This window comes from Adiantum capillus-veneris, chromosome 1 (genome assembly GCF_014529385.1).
Source record: "Adiantum capillus-veneris isolate H3 chromosome 1, ASM1452938v2, whole genome shotgun sequence".
Taxonomy (NCBI): domain Eukaryota; kingdom Viridiplantae; phylum Streptophyta; class Polypodiopsida; order Polypodiales; family Pteridaceae; genus Adiantum; species Adiantum capillus-veneris.
This window is the reverse complement of record NC_140931.1, coordinates 182,293,958-182,316,169: the sequence shown is the minus strand read 5'-3', so window position 1 is coordinate 182,316,169 and position 22,212 is coordinate 182,293,958. Positions and strand designations below refer to the sequence as shown.

At 40.5% G+C, this 22,212-nt stretch overlaps 1 protein-coding gene across 1 annotated transcript; it reads left to right on the top strand.

Moving 5' to 3' along the window:
* Window positions 1-605: 605 nt before the first annotated feature.
* On the top strand, window positions 606-4,706 carry LOC147466121 (uncharacterized). Its single transcript, XM_086513387.1, has 17 exons — window positions 606-623; window positions 707-775; window positions 1,201-1,213; window positions 1,308-1,413; window positions 1,508-1,721; window positions 1,899-1,996; window positions 2,129-2,173; window positions 2,254-2,260; window positions 2,405-2,482; window positions 2,556-2,647; window positions 2,749-2,954; window positions 3,058-3,162; window positions 3,274-3,450; window positions 3,538-3,610; window positions 4,120-4,141; window positions 4,213-4,409; window positions 4,487-4,706. Exons 1-17 carry the CDS (start codon window positions 606-608, stop codon window positions 4,704-4,706), a joined length of 1,740 nt encoding a protein of 579 aa, XP_086369513.1.
* The last annotated feature ends 17,506 nt before the right edge of the window (window positions 4,707-22,212 follow it).

Below are 22,212 nucleotides of genomic sequence, written 5' to 3'. Positions count from 1 at the left end.
TTAGTTAGCTGAACACATAGACGTACATTTAAGTGCCTCTATAAATGAAAAGGTGATTCTCCCCTTTAGTTAGCTGAAAATAAGAGAAGCAGTGAAATTAAGGTGTCTTAATATCTTTCATGGTGGTCTTGTTAAAAGTTATGGAAAAGTGTTTTCTCAGTTCTAAATTACATACTTTTCACCTTGTTTCCTTTTCTCTCTTTAAGAATTGTTGCTGTTTGATTTCAATTTTTCATACCTCTTAAGAGATGGGAGATAGAGAGAGAGAGAGAGAGATAAAACATGAATGAAAACGAGACAAAAGCGATTGAGAGAGACAAAAAAATTTTAAGTGAAAAATGATTTTGTTTTGTGTTCTCAAGCTGTGAACATGGGTCCTAAGAAAACTGCAAAAAGAAGATTGCAATCTTCATCACCAAACAGTAGTCGCTATGTGAGCATGAAGTTAAGAAGTGGGTCATTGCCTAAAGTGACGTTTGAGCAAGAGGCATCTTCACGTGTAATGTCTCTTGCCACTCCGCTAACAAAAAGGGGGCGTCTACAAAAGCGTTGCATTTATGTGGACGATGAAGCTGAGGTTGAAGAGGATTCCAATAATTTAAATGATGTCACAGAAGCTACAGGTAAATTAATGGTGGTCTTTTGCTTTGATTTATTTTCTTTTATGCTTGGTAAGAATATTAAAAACATTTATGCTTTCTATCAGGAACAAACGTGGAAGAGCAAGGAGAAATCCCTCACGAGAAAGATGACAGTCAAGAAGAAAGTAGCGACAGTGAGAATGAGGACAATCAGAGAGCCAAACATAAAAGACAATTTGGAAAAAAAGTTCCTCTTGGACTCATGAAAGATGTGCTCGGACAGTTTTATGTGAAGAGAAGGAGTGTTCCTCCATTGGTGCCTCTTTGTCGTTTGGTTCCTCATGAGGCTGTGAGATTTGCTTCAGATTCGGCATCATGGTTGGTGAGTACTTTTGACACTGCTGCATATGTGGAAACCATGGGTGTTTTCTTGGTTTCATTGGCTGGTCCTAGTGGTAGTACTATGCCAGTCACTACCCAAAATTTGGAGGAGTGGGGTCCAATATGGACACAAAAACATCTAGACTTTGAGCGTTCTCTTAACAAAGAATGGCAAGATTTAAAAGGGAGAAAATTTCTTGTATGGGATGGCAATCATCGCCTCAAAACTTGGATGAAGCGCATCAAAGACCGTACGTTCTCTTACTTTATTTCATGATTAAAAATATAGCTTATAGCTTTTAGTATGATTTATTGATTATAATTTTCTGAAACATTTGAATGTAGTGTATGCTGATTCTCCTGAATATCATAGTTGTGTTCGTTGTCAATTTATTGAGGTTGACAAAGCCAAGGAAGGCGAGTTACTTCTTGCATTGGATACTACAAATGCGTAAGTTATTATTTTGATCATCATACTCGTTTATGTTGCTATTATAATAAATTTTATATGTTTTTAAATTTTTCGTTGTTTTGTTATATTTTAGTATTTCAAGAGCTCATGTAACTCCGAATATTAGCCATGAGGTGTACATGTTTCAAAAATTTGGCATAGCAAACAAAGATAGTATCTTGAGCAAGTTATCTGAAGAGGACCGAAAGTGGGCTGAGGTGGAGATGTCCATTGAAGCAAGATATTATCATGGCACTCCGCCTTGGTACAACACACCATGTGTTGTTATTGCACAGCTTGTATGGAAGGTAACTCTTATGGCCTTTCTTATGTTGAAAGATTTATTTCTTTGAGAATAACTTAAATCCCCTGTGGGAGCCTCTGCGATATTGAGGTGGATGTTTCTTTTGCAATTTTGTTCATATTACAAAGGAGACTCTGTCAAAAAAAATTTGGGAGGGTTTTCATTTATCTTGTTGATGTAGGATGAGTTCAACACCTTTATTTCAAATGAAACTGCAAAAATCAAAGGGAAAGGGTTACCTGAGCATGAAACAAAAAAAAAGATTGATGCTGCCATAAGGTCAGAAGAAGAGAGGCTTAAAGATCGAGGATACAAGTATCTCTGTATTGCTAATCCTAATAATGGAGAGGAATTTTTCAAAGTTTTGTATGGACTTAAGTGGGATGAGCCAGGGATGTTAAAGATTACAAGGGACAAATTGTATTGTCTTACAAGCTCTAAGATTCCATCTGACAGGTAGATTCTTGATATTTAATTTGTAATGTTTTCTATATTTTTTTTTGCTCTTTACTCAATCACTATATATCATTTTATAGAAAAAAGGTTCTTTTGCAAATCATGAGTTTGACAAAAGCCAAAGATCCCCAATGTATGCATTTTGGAGACTACAAAACATTTCGCAATTACATGAAGAAGGAAGTTTATTGGGCACACATGTTTGTGGAAGCCTCGTTGGTTATTCGAAAGCTCGAGGTGGAAGGTCCTCAACTTCCATCAGATTTTGAGGACTTCTATAAGAGTTCTCTCAAGAGTCATATTATAGAGGTAATAACGTTTTGAGGTGCATTGTTACTATAAGTTACTATAGAAATATTTTAAAAATGTTAATATTGTGCAGGCTTTTGCTTCTCTTCTTAATGTGGTGAAATCTTCGGATGACCAACAAAAGATGCCAGAGTTAGATTTTTCGGCAAGGAGACTCCTTTTTAGGTGAGGATATTATTCTTTACATATGACTTGTCTATGAGAGATAGGGTTGAGATAGAGAGAGATTGTCTTTACTTATCAATAAAATGTATCGTTTTCTGTAGATGGTTTATGTATTGCAAGGAAGAAAAGATTCTAGGAAGTATACCATCTGTGGCCAAAGAATGGGTTGACTTAAAGGATGAGAACACTATGTACTCTCCAACAATCCAAGATCGTGGAATCACTGATTGGGAGGCTAGCATGTGTCCTTGGTGGATTGACTATCCCATTGGAGTTATCCCAAAACAGGAGAAGGAGTTGAGGATAAGTATGCAACTATGTCACTATTGTGAAGCCTCTTTTGTATCCTACACAATGTCTTGTTGTTTTGCCTTGTTATATGCATAAATATAATGCAAGAGATCTTGTAGGGTTCATGACGGAGCATGGCATTGCTGGTACAATTGACACTCATGTAGATGATGCTTCTGAGCCAGCTAACATTGATATTACGCATGTTGTGCAAGACAAGAAAGGTAGGAGGATGTTTATGTATATGTTTTATGGATTATGCATGCTATGTTTAATATGTGTCATATTATTGTTGTACTAAAATTACTTTTGTATGTTTTTGCATTTTTTCTTAGGTAAAAAAAAGGTCAATGATCCTCCACAAAAGACTCCACAAAGGACTCCAGAAATATCCAAATCTCAAGGTCTCGAGTCTGCAAGAAAGTCTGATGCAGCTCCATCTTCATCATTCGTTGCAGAGTCCTCGCTAGGACGCCCTGCATGGGAGAGACGACCTGTCACACGTAGTGTTGGTATGCAAATAACATTTTATCCGCAAATGTCAAAATCGTATCGTATTTTCTTTTCTATTTAGTTAGTGATGCGTACTCTTTGTGTAGGTTTCCATTACACTACTGTGGTTGATGCTTTGCTTGTGGATATTAGGGGTGTTGATAAGTTTGCTTTGAAAAGGTAAGTTTTTTTCTTCACTAATAGTAACACAATAGCATCTTTTTTGAAAGTTTTTGCTTGCTTGGGTTTTTGTTGTAGTATACACATGTTTCTCTCCCCCCAAAAAGTTGATTTATATAGTAAAGATGGGGTTCCTTGCAAAGAGGTTGCACGATTGATTTTTGCCGACTTTCCAAATGGTTTGTTGGTAGATGCTTTGGAATCAACTCCTGAAGGTGCATTATTTTTTACATAACCATTTCTCATTAAGTTGAATATTGTTGAATTTTATGTGATAAGTGCACGTTTTATGAATTTGTAGAGAGCGTGATAGTGCCAAAGTGGAATTTATACTCAAAGGAGTTGATTACTGGTACCATGGATCTTGCACACGAGTTTCTCGCAGATGAGGGGTTCTTGGTCACCATGTGTTTAGCTGAGCATATTGGAGAGCTCTTTGTAGATGCTCTTAGGGTTGGTCTTACACTCCATCGCACTTGGACCCTTATGTGTGCTAGTCATGGCTATAGACATCCTGTTACTCGAGAGGCGGTAAGAATTAGATTACCTAATATGTAGGATTGTCTTGAACTTCAACTAAAAGGTTAGTCATGTATTTACAGGTGCTGGATCTCACCATATGCTTGTGGCATCGTGCTGGTAAGCCTGTACCCTTGTACGATCGTGATGCTGGTGCTATGATTGATGATGTGCACTTTCCAGCGATGCGTAGTTATGTACTTGATTGTGAGATTACACCTTTGGAGGTACAGGGGATTCCCATGAGGGGAGGTGCGGAACGATCATTGACTTTTTTCAGGTGATGATGTCTCAAACATATGCTTTGTTGTATAAGAATTTTTGGGTTTCTGAATATTAAACGAATCTAATCAACAGGTGGCTCCTCGCTACTTTCACTGAGCGATATGATTATGTTCTGGACGTGTTCGCTGGATGCGGTGGCCTTGGGAGAGCGAGCATTGAGGAGGGACGACATTGTCTTTGCATGGAGATTGATGATGTTCTTTATGAGGGGTGCCTCTCTACTATTGCATGTGGACCTATGCCTCACGTTGGGCATTCACAGCCGATCAGTATAGATTTACAGGAGACATGACACTTGAGGTCTCACTTTCAATTTTATATGTTTGGACTTATTTATTACGTGAGCCTATTTTGGTCATTTTGTGCATGCACGTCGTCACTAGTTTTATTGACTGGACATATATCATCACTACTGATGACATTCATATTTTGATATATGGCTCCTTTCGCTATGTTTTTATGTAGTTATTTTTGGAACATTGCTACATTTGTTCCATATGAATGTTGTTTCCATTTAATTCCATTAGAAAGAAATGTTGTGTTTATGTCAAAGAGGGTTTTTATGCTCGTCTCATGCTTACAATATTTGAGATACGTTAATAGTGTGTTCTCATAACTTTGAAAATATATTATTTCAAACTTCTCCTACTTATTCTCCATTGAATGCATAAAAGTTATTAAAAGAACGAAAATCAACAATAAAATTAATAAGAACGAAAATAGAAGCTCGCAAAAATTACATCCCCCTTCAAAAGGAGTACAAGACAAAAGCTCTTACAGGCCGAGAAGAAAAGCACATTGACAAAGCTGTTAATGCAAATCAAAGAGTGGAACAAGTTACAGAGATTCCAAGGTCTTACAATGGAGATCTCGTTCTAGAATTTCCACCTACCATGGGAAAGTTGCACCATATGGATGTGATGGAGCATAAGTATGATCCTCTTTTGTGGTCGAAGCCTACTACATCCAATATTGTATTTGCAGGTGTAGTGCGTCTTAGTCATTGCATAGGATCTCTCAAGTGCATGAATGAACAATGTGTCCGCTTGGTCAATTACCATATTCCCAATACAAGTCATTTCAACGGGTACATACAAAAGGCAACTGGACCTGGGGAATATTGTAAGATTGGAGACAAGAGCCTTACATGCCATTTTTGTAAGGCAATTGCTTTTTGTATTGCAACATGTGATTGTGTAGTATACTATGTCATGCCATCCGATGAGACTGCCACTAGAGTCATGATTCATCGTGGCACACATCGACACGATGTGTGCAGCGGCACATCCACAACACTAACGGACAACGCCAAGCTGATGGTGCAAAGGATTTTGACTGTTGACCCACACGCAGGAGCAAGGAAGGTTCAAATGTGTTTGGCAAAAGAAATTATAAGTACAACACTTCTTCGCAACAACACCAACGAAGGTATTTGAGGCGAGCAACAGCTATTTGCAATCGCTGAGGAGTTGGGCCCATTGGTGCAAGATAATTGGTATGAGCATTTCGTAGATTCTTATTTCGATGCAAAACTCTATGCTAAATTATTTTTTAATCTAAACACTTTTAACATTGACACGTTTCGGAGGTCAATATCTATTTTACGTAGAGGGGTTGACAAAGAATCTTTTGGCATTGATGCACATATGAGTTTTTCCATGGAAGCCGGTTTCCTAGTCAAGGTATGGATAGGGAGAAATGTTATGTCTTCAAAATGTCCACAATTGGTCCGGCATCCGGTGTGGACCTAGTCAACCGAATGAGACAAGATCGGGATGGTGATCTTCGACGTGCGTGGATCCAGTTTGATCACACCATACGTGTTAATGATTGGGTGACTATGGCCTGTCATATCTATGATCCAAGGTACATGGCCTATCTTAAGAGCTTTGTGGCTTTCCATTTACTCTCTCTAAAACAATTTGTTTGCAGCATGCAGGACCTTTTGACTATTGCAACTTGTGAAATGAAACAGGAAGACATGGAAACGCAATGTTTGTTTTGGGAGTGCCTTAATGATGTAATGATATCATGTGGGTGTGACAAAACAAATTTCTTTGGCTACATGGCTGATGAAGCTCAAGCAAATTGGAATGCAGTTCGAATTGTTTTCAATGGTGGTGACAAGACCAATACAATGAGCGGCCGAGAGCGTTCTTGTCTTTTCCATTGGAAGCAAAGCTTGAATCAACACACAATGAAGTATGTGGTGCAAGCTTCTCAACACACACACAAAGAAATGTGTGAGAAGTGGAGGCAAGCACCAACAAAAGAGGCTGCAGCAGTGGAGGCTCGTCTAATACGCCAATGGTGGCGTAACGGTCATTGCATAGACCATAACATTCCATACATGGATTCATGGCTTAGTTGGTGGGAAATTCATATTGCACATTGGGGTGGCATTATGACATGCGTAGAAAGTAGCTCTGATGGACCAAACACTCCACGCACTAACCTTGCGGAGAGCAAGCATGGCAGCTGGCTAGCAGGGGAGGGTTTCCGTAAACGCATATCATTATATGATGCATGTACAACCGACCTTGCAAATTCCATCTTACAGAGCACAAAGGCCATTTCATACAGCCATGGAAAACACATTGGGAAGGGTCCATCAATACAAAAGCTTACGGAACGCCATGAAAAACGTCCTAGCCAAGTGATTAGAGCAGTGAATGCGGCTACTGAGGGCACTCCAATGTATAAACAACCAACTCCATTAACAGGAGATAAGGAGACATCAAGGCAAAAATGGAAGCCAAATGAGGTTATCAACATGAAAGATGATGCATCACATAGGCCTGAGTACAACTCGGTCACCAAAGATCGCAAGAAGTGTGGAAGACCACGTAAGATCAACTTTGCAGAAGAAGGGATATCACAAACCCCAAAACGAAGTATAGGTTCTGGTGGGCAGCATGTAGTTGAGCACAAGGTCAATGAGGCAATGTGGGCCATACGTCGAACTCCACAAGGTAGTAGGTTCACATGTAGCGGCACACCAAGAGGCGAACGCAGGTGTGGATGCAGTATAGCAGGTTCTAACCTTGGTATATCAGCCCCATCGTTTGAAGGATATCAAAAACATCCAAATGGTGTGGTGCGTCAATGGTTTTGGTTTTGTCTGGATCATGTCTTGCATTGTCATATAGTAGACCAGAACATTGAGCCACAGCCTCTTCATCCACCACACACTTGGTCCGTGCATGTGGGCACCAACCTATCGGAGGATGAGGTGAAAATATTGCATGAAGGGGGGTATCAAGTGGAGCTAAGCAAAGAAGGAGTATCTAATGTAACGCCAGTTGCTCAAGAACAAAATATGACAAACTCTCCTTTCAAGTCAAAAGATGCACCCACTCCTGAAGGCAGTGCCAGAGCCACAGTGCGAGATGGTCTACGTGTACGGTATCGGACTTCCATTTTCGAGGATGCTGCTCGCAAGATCACTCTAGCACTAGCCCTGAGAGAGAAGGTCGTAGAAGAGATATGTGCAGCAGATGGTGTTAATGAGGTCTTCAAACTAGAGACGAACAGTGAAGATGGTCATGTCGGGATGTACAAAGTTTGTATTAGCAACCAGCCATCGTGCACATGCCCAGACTTCATGGAACGGGTGTCAAAGCAAAAACCATATCTTGCATGTAAACATTTGTATTTTATTTATCTGCGTGTGCTAGGGCTAAGCCAAAATGAGAACATGTTTATCCATCAACCAATCCTGGCAGATGTTGATATCTTCAGGGCACTGAGTCGAAGCCGGACTTATCCAGGCATGGATGCATAGCATTTGACAATGCTCACTTCTTCTTAGTATGCTTTACCTAAACAATTGTACTACTTTCTAATTTTATCTTAGGATGGTCACATTGGGATACATTCATTTGCAACTTTTTTTCATATTTGAGTACTAGTTGTTTATGTGTCAAATCGTGTATAAAATAATATAATATTACCACAGTGGCTATAAATTGCCATAGCTTGAGTTATTTTTGTGAAAGCGTCCACTAGCTTCCTAGCACACCTCTCCTTCTTTCACGATGTCCGACGATCTTGCGAGTAAAATAAAGACTGTGTGGGATGCCATGGAAGCCATTCCAAACGGAGAGGCATTGTATGGAGCCGACTGGTTTCGTCAGGCTCTCAAGGCAACCATCAACGTGTATCGCCTCTATCAATGCCGCAAGGAACTCAATATGCGGAGCTTAATCAATTTGAACAAGACGGGACACCTAGCTTTCTCTTGCTGGAAGAAAATTGGGCTCATCACAGAGGAGGAAATGAGGCAGCAGCTAAGCAACGTGGTGAATCTTAATATGCCAATCGAAGGGAGCACATCAACTACTAAAACCGGGCCTTCCAGAAGATGAACACTTCTTGTTTATGTAATGCAAGTTTAATAAAATGTAACATTTTTATTATTAATGGGAGTTCTTGTTTTAAGTACCCTTGTCTATATTGTTTTTGAAACAATTTGTCTAGCTTCCATACCTTTGACTCTCTCTCTCTCTCTCTCTCTCTCTCTCTCTCTCTCTCTCTCTCTCTCTCAAAGAGAGATAGAGATAGTCCACAAAGAGGAAGAGAGAATCTTTTTAGGAATCTGCTCACCTGATTCCTAAAAAGCGCTCGTCGAAAACTGCTCGCCTAGAAATATCCCCCGCATGCTATGTCAGTGATTGAGATTTATAGCATTTTGGAGAACGTTGGAAGGAGAAGTATGCCGCCTGGCATCACTTCATTGGAAGGGAAAAATTGAAAGCAAGGTTGTGTTGATTTCACTCACAGACAAGCATTGCATGCAAAGGTAGGGCTAAATTTGATGAGCAATGCACGAAAAGCGAGGGCTAAATTTGGAGATGCAAAGGCCCCTAGGCTAAATGAGACTCAAGTGAGATGAGAGAGAGAGAGAGGTGAAACAACTTTGAGCATGGCTCCAGTTCCTACCTCTACGGCCATGGTATTAGGCATATCATCAATAGAGAGAGAGAGAGAGAGAGAGAGAGAGAGAGAGAGAGAGAGAGAGAGAGAGAGAGAGAGAGATGAAACAACTTTGAGCATGGCTCCAGTTTCTACCTCTACGACCATGGTATTAGGCATATCATCAATGGAGAGAGAGAGAGAGAGAGAGAGAGAGAGAGAGAGAGAGAGAGAGGTGAATCAACTCTAACCATGGCTCCAGTTCCGACCTCTATGGCCATGGTATTATGCATATCATCAATGGAGAGAGAGAGATAGAGAGAGAGAGAGAGAGAGAGAGAGAGGTGAAACAACTTTGAGCATAGCTCTAGTTCCTACCTCTACGGCCTAGTATTAGGCATATCATCAATCGAGAGAGAGAGAGAGAGAGAGAGAGAGAGGTGAATCAAATCTGACCATGGCTCCAGTTCCTACCTCTACGGCCATGGTATTATGCATGTTATCAATGGAGAGAGAGAGAGAGAGAGAGAGAGAGAGAGGTGCAACAACTTTGAGCATGGCTCCAGTTCCTATCTCAACGACCATGGTATTAGGCATATCATCAGTGGAGCAAGAAGCACTCAGAAACTTCATTGCCATTTTGTTTCAGGTGTTCAGGGATCGTTCCTTGCTTCTCACTATGGTGGACGGGGTCACTATTGAACTCTGCTAACACGTAGTCAAAATAGCTGAAGTGGTCAAGACAGTTGAAGTTGGCTTCCGGCTTTGTAATGACAAAACAAGGGACGAGCCCTTGACTTCTAGCCGTTATAGAAATCAAGGCAAAAAAACAATCAAGGTAGTAGATTGTGAGGAGCAATAAAGGACACATCCACACTCCCGTGGGAATGGATTGAGAGAGAGAGAGAGAGAGAGAGAGAGAGAGAGAGATTTGTAATATTTTACAAGCTTTCTTGCCTTTAATTATAAAATTTAGAGGTAACTCTTTTTTTTTGCGAGCATTGATAGTACATATGAGAGAGAGAGAGAGAGAGAGAGAGAGAGAGAGAGAGAGAGAGAGAGAGAGAGAGAGAGAGAGAGAGAGAGAGAGATTAATATGTGGACTTAGTACCTGTGTCTCGGACACCACTAGCAAGGTGGTAGCTACCTCCCAAATCTAAAATTGGACGAAAACATTTGTGTGAATGCAATAATAGAAGTTTTAATAAAGAGAGAGGTGCACACCACGATCTAAGGCTGTTACAAGCCTTTCTCTCTCTCTCTCTCTCTCTCTCTCTCTCTCTCTCTCTCTCTCTCTCTCTCTCTCTCTCTCTCTCTCTCTCTCTCTCTCTCTCTCTCTCTCTCTCTCTCTCTCTCTAATTCAAGCGGCACTCCCCTTGATACAATCGGATGAAGAGGCAATCACCGTAGTTACACATGAGTATCGAACCAACCATGCCATCCTCACTCTCAAGACTAAATCGGATCGAATCAGACTCCTTCAACAGTCAAGGCTTCTCCAAGACACTAAATTTTGGTTTGCGTAAGATCTTACACCCGCTCAACTCAAACAAAAAAAAGTAGAACTTCAAAAGGTACGCGAAGCACGTGCAGCAGGAAAATGGGCAGTGTACCGAGGAGGTAAAGCCATCATCCAAGAGTTTCGAACTCCTAAACCAGCCTCCCTCCCACTTGCTCCCTCTTAGGTTTTTTCTTGTTCTCTTTTCTTGTTTATCCCCCGTTGGACCCTCAATCCTTAACTGAGATGTATATGACAACCCTATCCATTGTAATGTTTTGTTCTTTTTTGGTCCCATAGGTCATATATGACCTCCGTGGACGATAATATAATCTCTCTCTCTCTCTCTCTCTCTCTCTCTCTCTCTCTCTCTCTCTCTCTCTCTCTCTCTCTCTCTCTCTCTCTCTCTCTCTCTCTCTCTCTCTCTCTCTCTCTCTCTCTCTCTCTCTCTCTCTCTCTCTCTCACACACACACACACACCAATCCCTAGGTGTTTCTTGGAAACTTTGGACAGGGTACTTTGTCATCCTCTTTTCACCTCTCAAAGACTCACAAGATGCTGAAATAATTCTAGTTGAGGATGTTATAAATTCAATATGTTAGCACATGCCTTTGTTCTGGCACAATCAAGTGCAACTCATGCAAACAAAGTGTAATCAAGAAGTATCAGGAAAACAAAAAGCATGCATATAATGAGAAATTCAAAGAAAGGGAAGCTAGAATCAAACAGGTCGGGTTCAATAAATTTAAGCGCCCGCAGAATTACTACAGAGTGACCAAGTGTTTCACACCTTGCACATAGAGTCTTGACAACGAGGGAAAGGGGGAAATCATAAACGGAATTTTGAAGCATCGAGCATTGAGAGGCTTGAAGATTTAATCTACAAGAGCTGAGGTTTCCAATGATGAGCAGAAGGTCTTGATAAGTGGAATGCACAACATTCTCAAGGCAATGAAGAGACAAAAAAACTTGAAAGAGTTTTTTATTAATCAGGCGAGTATCATGATGGTTATGAGTTCCATAAACATGAAACGAAATATAGCAGCTGCATCGAGGCTTCTTGGTATACATTGATAACGAGCTTCTATGCAGCTAGATCTCGATCGAAACATAATCATACACAATTGCCATTGCATTTGTGCAAGCAGAAACCATACACAAACAATGTAATTATAGAGGAAGTGAAGGCCATAGTGGTGACCTTTTGGACTCACAATATACGCATATTGAAAGCTTATTGTTGCAGGCAAAGTGTTTGAGAAACACCAGTGCATTTCTGAGCAACCTCGGGTATGTTTTGACTTCTTGAGCAACAAAAAGTTTATTTTCATTGTTATGCACAGCTTTGATAGTCCTTCAATTGACTCTGGTACCTAAATAACAGTTTGTTGGTTGCTGCACATTGTTATTTTCATTTGTGCGACCGACAACCATACACAAACAATGTAATTACGAAGGAAGTGAAGGCCATAGTGGTGACCTTTTGGACTCACATTATACACATATCATCCAACAAAGAGGATGTGTGTTGAAAGCTTATTGCACACAAAGCATTCTAGTGCATCTTCTTGAGCAACCTCAGGTTTGTTTTGACTTATTGAGCAACAAAAAGTTTATTTTCATTGTTATGGCACTGCTTTGATAGTCATTCAGTTGACTCTATTAGCTAGATAACAGTTTGCTGGTTGATGCACATTGCGTCAGACCTGGTACCTACCATTGTTAGGTAGCTAACTCTATACGCTCCCTCTCTCAGGGATTGGTATGAGGACTCGTAGCTGCCATTGTGATTCTTATAGTTACCACTATCAGACAATGGTAGCTTTCATGCTATCCTTGCTAAAGGTATCTAGTAGTGTCATAGTGCTTGCAACCAATTTTCCATGGTATTCCTAGTAGATTGGTAGCTACCACTATCAACCTACTAATTACTAGTCTCATAGTTCTAGCTACCATAATAATCATGAGAAAGGTAGCTAACATTGTCAGCCTGGTACCTATCACTAGTGTTCAAGAAGCCATCATTCTTCTAGTACTAGTCTTGGTAGCTACCAATCTGATAGTGGTAGCTAGCAGTCTGCCATGATGGCCTTGGTGGATTGGTAGCTACCGTTGTCAACCTCCTAGCTACCATGCTAGTCGCGATAAAGGTAGCCATGAGTCTGATATTTTCAGCTACCAGAGTGGTAGCTACCATTATAATAGTGGCATAGTGGTAGCTACCAGTCTTCCATGGAAGTACTAATAGCTACCACTAGTACTCTGGAAGGCATCAATCTTACAATACTATTTGGTAGTTGCCAATCTGATAGTGGTAGCTACTTGTTTGAAATGGAACTTCCATTGTGAACTTGGTAGCTACCTAGCCTTACAGTACAGTCCTAGTAGCCACAAGTATTGCAATGCTTGCTACTATTAGAATCAATTTCTTGCTATTTTTCTCCTTCCAACGACCACAAAAGTGTTAGTTACCAGCTTGATATCAAATCCCACTAGATTGATCTCAGTTTTTCATTTTGACAATAAGTTTGGATTTTGTGTATTAGTGTATTGATTATCATCATTTAATGCAAGTAAAATTCTTTCTTGCCTTCAAAGAGAATCACCTAGAGGGTACAAATTCACCAAAGGACTTATTTTGTACGCAAGCTTCGAGATCACTATAATTTCTATTGCATCACGCATGTTAAAATGTCATTCTTGAGGGATTTCTTGAACCATGTAAGGCAAGTTTCTTATGGTGTGCATGGAAAGATGTAGTTGTCAATGTGACATTTGTGGTGCAGATTTGAAATGCGATGCTCATACAAAAAAATTCCCTTGCCTTACAAAGGTTTGGGAATTGGTTTTATGCTCAAAGTCTAGCGGTTCAAGTTTCTTTGCACTGAAGTGTTTGATGGGCAAATACTTCTCATGTAGACCTTCAAAGAAGCTACCCATTTTCCCAACCGATGATTAAAATAGTGCACACATGGTAAAATTTGAAGACCTTGAAGTTGGCAAAAGAGATACCAGGAAAAAGAAGAAAAGAAAAGTTATGTCTCACAAGGAGATGTTGTGCGGTCAACTTTTTGTGTTATTCATGGATCATCTAAGTTTATAAAGCACAATTTTGTATCTATGTATATTCCTTGAAGATTACGTGTCAATTTTGGATTTCAATAAAAACTACACATTTAAAGAAAAAAATTGGAGACTCAATCCATGCAGTGATTTTCTAGCCAGGTCACAGTCTTTGTCCACACCATATATATGTGGAGTGCAAGTAATGTGGTGATAAAAGCCATGGTATTTGTTTTTGTCTGACATTGCTTTATGCTCCATTATGGATGGTTGAAAGAGCTAGGAATATTGCTCAAAACATTGGGTGATCTAGACAAGACATTTTAAAAAATCAATTTTGACTTTTTTAATACATAGCAAATGGAGAAATGTTACAAAGCTAGGATTTAGAAAAAATTCTAAAAATGGAGTTAGGTCATGAAGCAAAAATATTGAGACTATGCTTGGAGTCCTTTTTTCACAATGTTTGTTGTAGCACCTTTTCTTCCAACATCTTTGGAAATATCTTGCATCTTTCTCCACCAAGTCCTTTGATTTCTTTGTTGGCCCTGTTGCACTCTATGTAGGCTTTCTAGTAGCCTCATCTACAAGGAAGAATCAATAAAGGTCTTTTATTTTCCTTTGCATCATCTGTATGGTTTGCAAGATGGAAGAACTGTTGTCTATGGCTTCAATTGCATTGGTCTTCATTGGTGAAGGATCATCTTTTGTCTCATCTTCCTTCTCAAGACCATCTTTATCTAACACACCCTCATTCTCAACATGTACACGTGCCTCCAAAAATTATTCTTCACAATTACCATAGTCTTTTAAAGCACCCATTACTACTACCTCAATCATCATTGAGGCTAGTGGCAGTGTCTAAGGATAAAAGACAGTAATAAGATTTTTAAAAAAATGATAGTCATGACATTAAAAATTTGAATTTTGGATTTCGTAATACATAGGAATGGAGAACTATTACAAATAAAAAAATGACGACAGGCTTTAGGAAAAAGGCCAAAAATGGGAATAGACTTTGGTTGTTGTAGCACCTTTTCTTCCAAAATCTTTGGAAATATTTTCTCTCCATCCTTCTCCACGTGGTCCTTCAATGTCTTTATTGGCCCTTCTCCATCCTCTATAGGCTTTTTGGCAGCCTCATTTGTAGGAAAGAAGCAACAATGAGCATGAATTCTCTTTCCTTCCTTTGCATCATCTGTATTTTTTGCAAGATGGAAGGACCGATACCTATGGCTTCAATTGAATTGGTCTTCATTGGTGACCATCTTCTGCTTGATCTCCCTTGTTAGGACCATCTTTGTCTAACACACCTTCGTTCTCAACATATACGTGTGCCTCCAAAAATTGTTCTTCACAATTGCTACCTCCTACAATCTGCAACTTTTTGGCAAGCTCAGTCTCTGAATTCATGACAAGTATTAAGTAATTAAGGCCGCTGCTTCAAGTTACATGTGGCTGCAACATGACAGTGGAAGGAACCAGGAAAGCATTGAAAGCTACTAGTGGAAGCTATCAATCATATCATGATATCTACCAATGCTATCTTGATAGCTAGATGGATGAAAGCTACCAAGATGACAATAGTAGCTATTAGTGCTAGCCTAGTAGCAAGTAGTCCAACATTAGTGGTTAATAGAATGAAAGTCTAGTAGCAACCTTTCCTAAGACTAGCATGACAGCTAACACTATGGAAAGGTGGCTACCATGCTGACAGTGGTAGCTATCACTCTACCAAGGCAAGGTAGCTATTGGTGCTAGTCTAGTAGGTACCAGGCTAACCGTGTTAGCTAACATAATTAGAGCATGGCAGTAACCTTTCCAGGGAGTAGCATGCCAGCTAATTGTGTGAAGGTGGCTATCATGCTAGTAGTAGTTGCTACCACTCTACTAGGGCAACCATGACAGACTAGTAGCTACCACTATTATCTTGGTAGATACCTTTATCAAGACACACCTAGAAGCTCTACCACTATGAGATTGATAGCAACCGGGCTGACAATCGTAGCTACCACTCTACCAGGAATACCATGGTCTAGCATGGCAGCTACCACTATTACATTGGTAACTACCAAGCTAACAATGGTAGCTACATTGCAATCAACATGATAGCAGAATGGTGGCTACCACTACCATAAGGGTACCTGCCGATTTGAGAGTGGTACCTACCTTGCCATGTGTAGGACTTCCATGGAAGAATGGTAACTCATGGCAGAATGGTAGCTAGCACTACTAGACTGGCAGTTACCTTGCTCTGATAGTGGTAACTACCTTGCTACCAGAAGGACTTCCATGGGAGAATGTTATCTAATGCCAAAATGGTAGCTACCATTATCATATTGGTGGCTACCTTTACCAGTAATAGCATGGCACATACCACTATGAGGCTGGTAGCTACTAGTATGGTAGATATCATTACCATACTGGTAGCTACCTTTACAAGTAATAGCATGGCAGCTACCACTATGAGGTTGGTAGGTACCAGTCATGTACTAGTGGCTACTAGTCTAGGCAATGGACAATCTAACCACTACTATCTACGAATGTGATCCTCGTAGGTACTAGTCTCATAGTGGTAGCTACATTGTCTACCAAAGGTAGCTACCTCTCTAACACTGATAGCCACCACTTTGTGTTGAGAGCGGTGTTGGGACCTACTAAAGTGAAAGCGGTGGATACCTTGCTACCAACAAGAATTCCGTGGCAGAATGGTAGCTACCTTTACCAAGAATAGCATGACATCTACCACTATGAGACTAGTAGCTACCAGTCTTGTACTAAAGTCTACTAGTTTAGGCAATGGACAGTCTAACCACTAGTAGCTGCTGATATGATCTTGGTAGGTACCAATCTCATAGTGGTAGCTACCACCCTAACACTAGTAGCCACCACTATGTGACATCAATTGATCTGTCTATGGTCATTATTAATGCCTATCATACAAAAAGCTATAGTTAGGGGGGTTCCCTTGATAACAGATAGATAGAAAATAATTTTTAACTCAATGCTACAAAATGAAGCAAGGGTGAATACCATAGTCCGTGCTTTTGGATGCATCAATTGCTTAAGAGCATTGATGATGGTTTGGTTTGTGATTGAACTTTTAAAAAATTGACATCAGTAATGTCAAGCATCACCAAAACCGGTATGGCTCTTGAAGAGTTGCATGCATCCCACCTCCATGTATGTGTCTTTGCTTGCAGCAGTGTGGCCAAAACTATACATGTGAAAGGCATGATTGCAAAGCAGCAAAAATGTGCCAAGTGCATCATCATCGTACATCGTCAACCCACAAGCACTACATATTTTGTGTAAAGCAAAGGTTTCCATAACCATAGATGGAACTTTCAGTGGAGATGCAGACAAAAAAACATATTTCTTTTGACCTGTATGTTTCTCACAAAATCCATATGTGCACATGGAGGAGTGTGCACATGCACACTCCTCCATTTCTTGTGTTAAATCTCTTTCCTCATGAGCCCTAGACATAGCCTCAGCTCATGCCTTGTGGACGACAATTCTTTGTAATGTTTGGATTGTTAGAACATCCATGTTGTCTTTTGCCTTCTGTAATGCAACCTCTACATCCTTCAATTTACCTTTAAGCATTTCCACTAAGAGATTGGCACCTTCATCTTTGTGCACATTTGCATTATGCAATTCAAGCTTCCTAGTAGCTTCATTACACTCTGACAATGTCAAAGCATGCTTTCTTTCAACTATAGGAAAAACGCTAAGATATGAATGCGTGGGTGTCAGCCAATAAAAGATGCATGAATGCACAAATATGTATGCTTCAATGCATGCTTGCATGCCTCTACCTTGGGTTTTCAGTTCTTGAATGCATACATAGAAGCTTATGGAGCCTGAATGCATGCATAGACATTTAGCCTCTACCCAGGGTTTTCTTCAAAGCAAGCTTATAAGCTTATGGACCTTGGAAACAATAGTGAAGGAGTACGAGCGGAAGTGCGACGTGAGACAGAGTGCAAGAAGAAGAGCACGACGATATGGTGAACTCGCTCTACTGTAATGTGAAGAGCATAGTGAGTTCTTATTAGGTTTTTACAAAAGAATATGTGTACATACCTGGCGGCCCGCCCACTTACCTGGGCGACCACATTGGGATTTATACCCCAACAACCTCCCACTTAAAGTCCAATGTGGTACTTTAAGTGTGAGAGAAGCTACTATACAAGCTAATATACAAGAGATGTAGAGAAGTGATGTACTACCCTACACCTAACTGCTTGCGAAAATGCGCAAAGCTCTCTGAGGGAAGTCCTTTTGTAAGTAGATTAGCAGGATTTTCTGTGGTGTGAACTTTGACAAGCTGAAGTTTCTTATCCTCGAGCATTTCCCTGATGAAATGATACTTCACATCCACATGCTTTGTCTCTGAGTGATAAACTGGATTGCGAGCCAATTGTATAGCACTTTGACTATCACAATATAACACAGGCATCTCTTCTTTAATTCCCAAATCTGTTACTAGTCGATTAAGCCAAATTGATTCTTTGCATGCCTTTGATGCTGCAACATATTCAGCCTCTGTAGTAGACTGAGTAACACAATCTTGTAATCCAGAACGCCATGATACTGCTCCACCAGCCAATGTAAAGACATACTCTGACGTAGACCTTCGGTTGTCTAAGTCACCTGCATAATCTGAGTCTGTAAAACCCTTTACACTTAGCTCCTGACTCCCATAGCATATACGCATACTCTTTGTAGCTTTCAGGTATCTCAATATTCCTTTCACTGCCTCCCAATGTTTCTTGCCTGGGTTTGACATGTATCGACTTACTACTCCCACTGCAAATGCAATGTCTGGGCGAGTAGCAATCATTGCATACATCAAACTACCCACTGCAGACGCATATGGAATCTTATCCATTTCAGCCTGTTCTTCCTCAGACACAGGACAATCTTGTTTGCTAAGTTTCACATATGGTGGCAATGGAACACTCAGTGCCTTTCCCTTGTCCATATGGAAACGTTGCAAAACCTTGTCAATATACTCTGTTTGAGATAACCAAATCAACTTCTTTGATCTGTCTCTCTCAATGCGCATACCAAGTATATGACTTGCCTCACCCACATCTTTCATGTCAAACGATTTTTCCATCTTTGACTTCAAAGCTGAAATTTCTTCCAAGTGCTTGCCAGCAATCAACATGTCATCCACATACAAAATAAGGATCAGCCAACTACCATCCTTAGCCTTCTTTGTATATAGACAGTGATCGAACTCACTACGTTTGTAGCCTTGAGAAAGCATAAACTTGTGGAATTTATGGTACCATGCCCTCGGTGATTGTTTTAAGCCATAAAGACTCTTTAACAACTGGCATAGCCAATCTTCCTTGCCTTTCTCAACAAACCCTTTTGGCTGCTGCATGTAAATTTCCACATCTAAATCACCATGCAAGAACGCTGTCTTGACATCCATTTGGTGCAACACCAAATCTAATATGGCAACCAATGCAAGAAAGCATCTCAATGTAGTCATCTTGACCACCGGAGAGAAGACTTCATCAAAGTCAATGCCTTGTTCTTGCTTAAAGCCCTTGGCAACAAGCCTTGCTTTGTACTTTGGTTGACTATCATGAGCGGTGATCTTATACCTGTAAACCCATTTACAAGGTAGAGCCTTTTTGCCCTGTGGTAATTTAACTAGCTTCCATGTCTTGTTTTTATGCAGAGCTGTCATCTCTAACTGCATGGCCAATTGCCAATTCCGGGAGTCCTTCATTTGCACTGCTTCCTTGTAACATGAAGGCTCATTGCAATCAGTCAACATGACATAGTTCATAGATGGAACAAACCTATCAGGAGGTCGCGTGATACATCCAGATCTACGCACAATAGGTGGCTCAGGCTCAGCCACAACCTGTGGTTCCACTCTATCCTGTCCTTACTCCTCTTAAGCCCTGACATTTTGTCTTGCACGTGCAGGTCCATCTTCTTGGAAGACAACTCTTCTAATCTCCTCAACCCTCTCTGGTTTAGAGTGATATTTGGATTCATTAAAGTGAACATGATTGCTGCGGACAACCTTTCTGGATTCGGGATCCCAAAGTCTGTACCCCATCTCACCAGAATTACCATAGCCTAGAAAGATGCACTTTCTACTCTTTGGCTCAAGTTTGTTCCTAAATTCCTTTGGAACGTGAGTATATGCCTCACATCCAAAGACTCTGAGATGCTTGTATGAGGGCATTTTGCCTGACCATACCATCTCTGGCACTGAATCCTTCTGCAAAACCTTGCTAGGAGATCTATTTACAAGATGAACAGTTGTTGATACAGCTTCAGCCCAAAACCCATTTGGCAGCTGTGCATTAGACAACATACTTCTGACCTTCTCTTGTATGGTCCTATTCATCCTCTCAGCAACACCATTTTGAGGAGGATTGTAAGGAGCAGTAAGTTCACATTTTATACCTTATGACTCACAAAAGTCCTGAAAGGCCTTTGAAACATACTCTCCACCATTTTCAGTGCGTAAGCATTTAAGCTTCTTGCCACTCTGATTCTCCACAAGTGTCACAAACGTTTTGAAAACACTAAACGCTTCATCCTTGTGCTTGAGAAAGTAAACCCATACTTTCCTCGAGTAATCATCTATAAATGTCATAAAGTAAGCTCCCCCTAGAGATAGGTTAGGCATAGGTCCACACAAATCACTATGAACAAGTGCCAACTGTGTATCTCCTCTACTGCTTCTATGCTTATGTGGCTGCTCTGTTTGCTTACCATACAGACAATGTTCACAAAATTCAAAATCATTAAATGAAAAGCCAGGGACATATGTCCTAGCCGGCAATGCCACAAAGAAACGTTCGGCTGCTCGGTTACATTGATTACATTTTTAGAGACATTTAATACATAAATCATGTAAAGTCCTCCAGACTTTACTCCATGTGCTACTGTCATAGAACCCTTGGATATCTTCCACATGTTCTGTCCAAAAGTGGTGACGTAGCCAGCATCATCAAGTAAACCTGTGCTGATCAAGCTCTTTGTAATTTCGAGAACATGTCTCACATTCGTCAGCGTGAAAGAAGAGCCATTCTGAAACTTCAATTGAACATCTCCAACACCTAAGATCTCACATGTCTACCCATTTCCTAGCCGAACATGATCTTTAGTGGTCACATAAGAGGTAAACCACTCCTTGTTTGGAGACACATGAAGTGATGCCCCTGAGTCTATAATCCAGTCACTCAGTGCATTTCCATCAGATGCTGTAAGAAGAGCTGAGTCCATTGTATTTTTGAAGAAGTAGATGTCTCCTGACACTAGACTGTCATCCTCTGCAACAGTGTTTGTCACATTTATTTCTTGAATCTTCACTGAGGACTTGTTCTTCTCACCATGGTCTTCAGCTTTCTCTTTGCCTTTTTCTGCTTTCCATTCTCTACAGTCTCTTTTCATGTGACCCTTCTTGCCACAATGGTAGCATTCTATGTCACTCTTGCCTTTAGCACTGCGGGACTTGCTACGAGACTGGTTCCTCTTTCCACCTTTGTACTTTTCTTTGGTCCTTCCCCTGACAACTAAGGCTGTTCCTTTGCCTTTGTCCATTGTCTTTCTATTGGTTTCTTCAGTAAGCAGACTTCCTTCTACACCTGCTATGTTCAAACCATCTGGAGGTGCAGAATTACTCAAAGGTGTGCGAAAAGTGTCCAACTTTCCCGCAATGTGATCAACAGGAACATAGCTCTAACAGGTTCATCAAACTTGACACCTTGAGCTGACAACTGACTATAGATTGTGTTGAATTCATTCAGATGATTGGACATAGGTGTCCCTTCTTTCATCTTCAAGTCAACAAGCTTCTTAAGCCAGTATACCTGTGAAGCTGCACTCTGCTTCTCATAAAGATCACTCAGCTTTAACCATGCTTGATAAGCCGACATCTCGTCTGCTACATTGAAGTAAACGCTTTCTGCCAAAGTCAGCATAATGGTAGAAAGTGCCAATTCATCCATTTCGCTCCATTCATCTTCGTCCATATCTTCTGGTTTTATCCCCTTGAGCTTTATAGGTTTTATCTGCTTCTTTTGTACCAACACGTGCCAAATCTGCTGCTTCCACAATGGGAAATTGGTTCCATCCAGCTTCTTGATATTGTAAAGAGCAGTGTCATGTGATCCAGCCATAGCTAGGCTTCACAGTAGTTTACTTTCCTGGGAATTCGGCAGAGTTTCCCCTGTAAACTGACCTCTGAACCAATATCAACGTGTCAAATGAACCAAGAAAGCTTCAGATTCTGCAGAAATTTTGGCAGAGTCTCCTTTGTAAAATGGCTCTGGT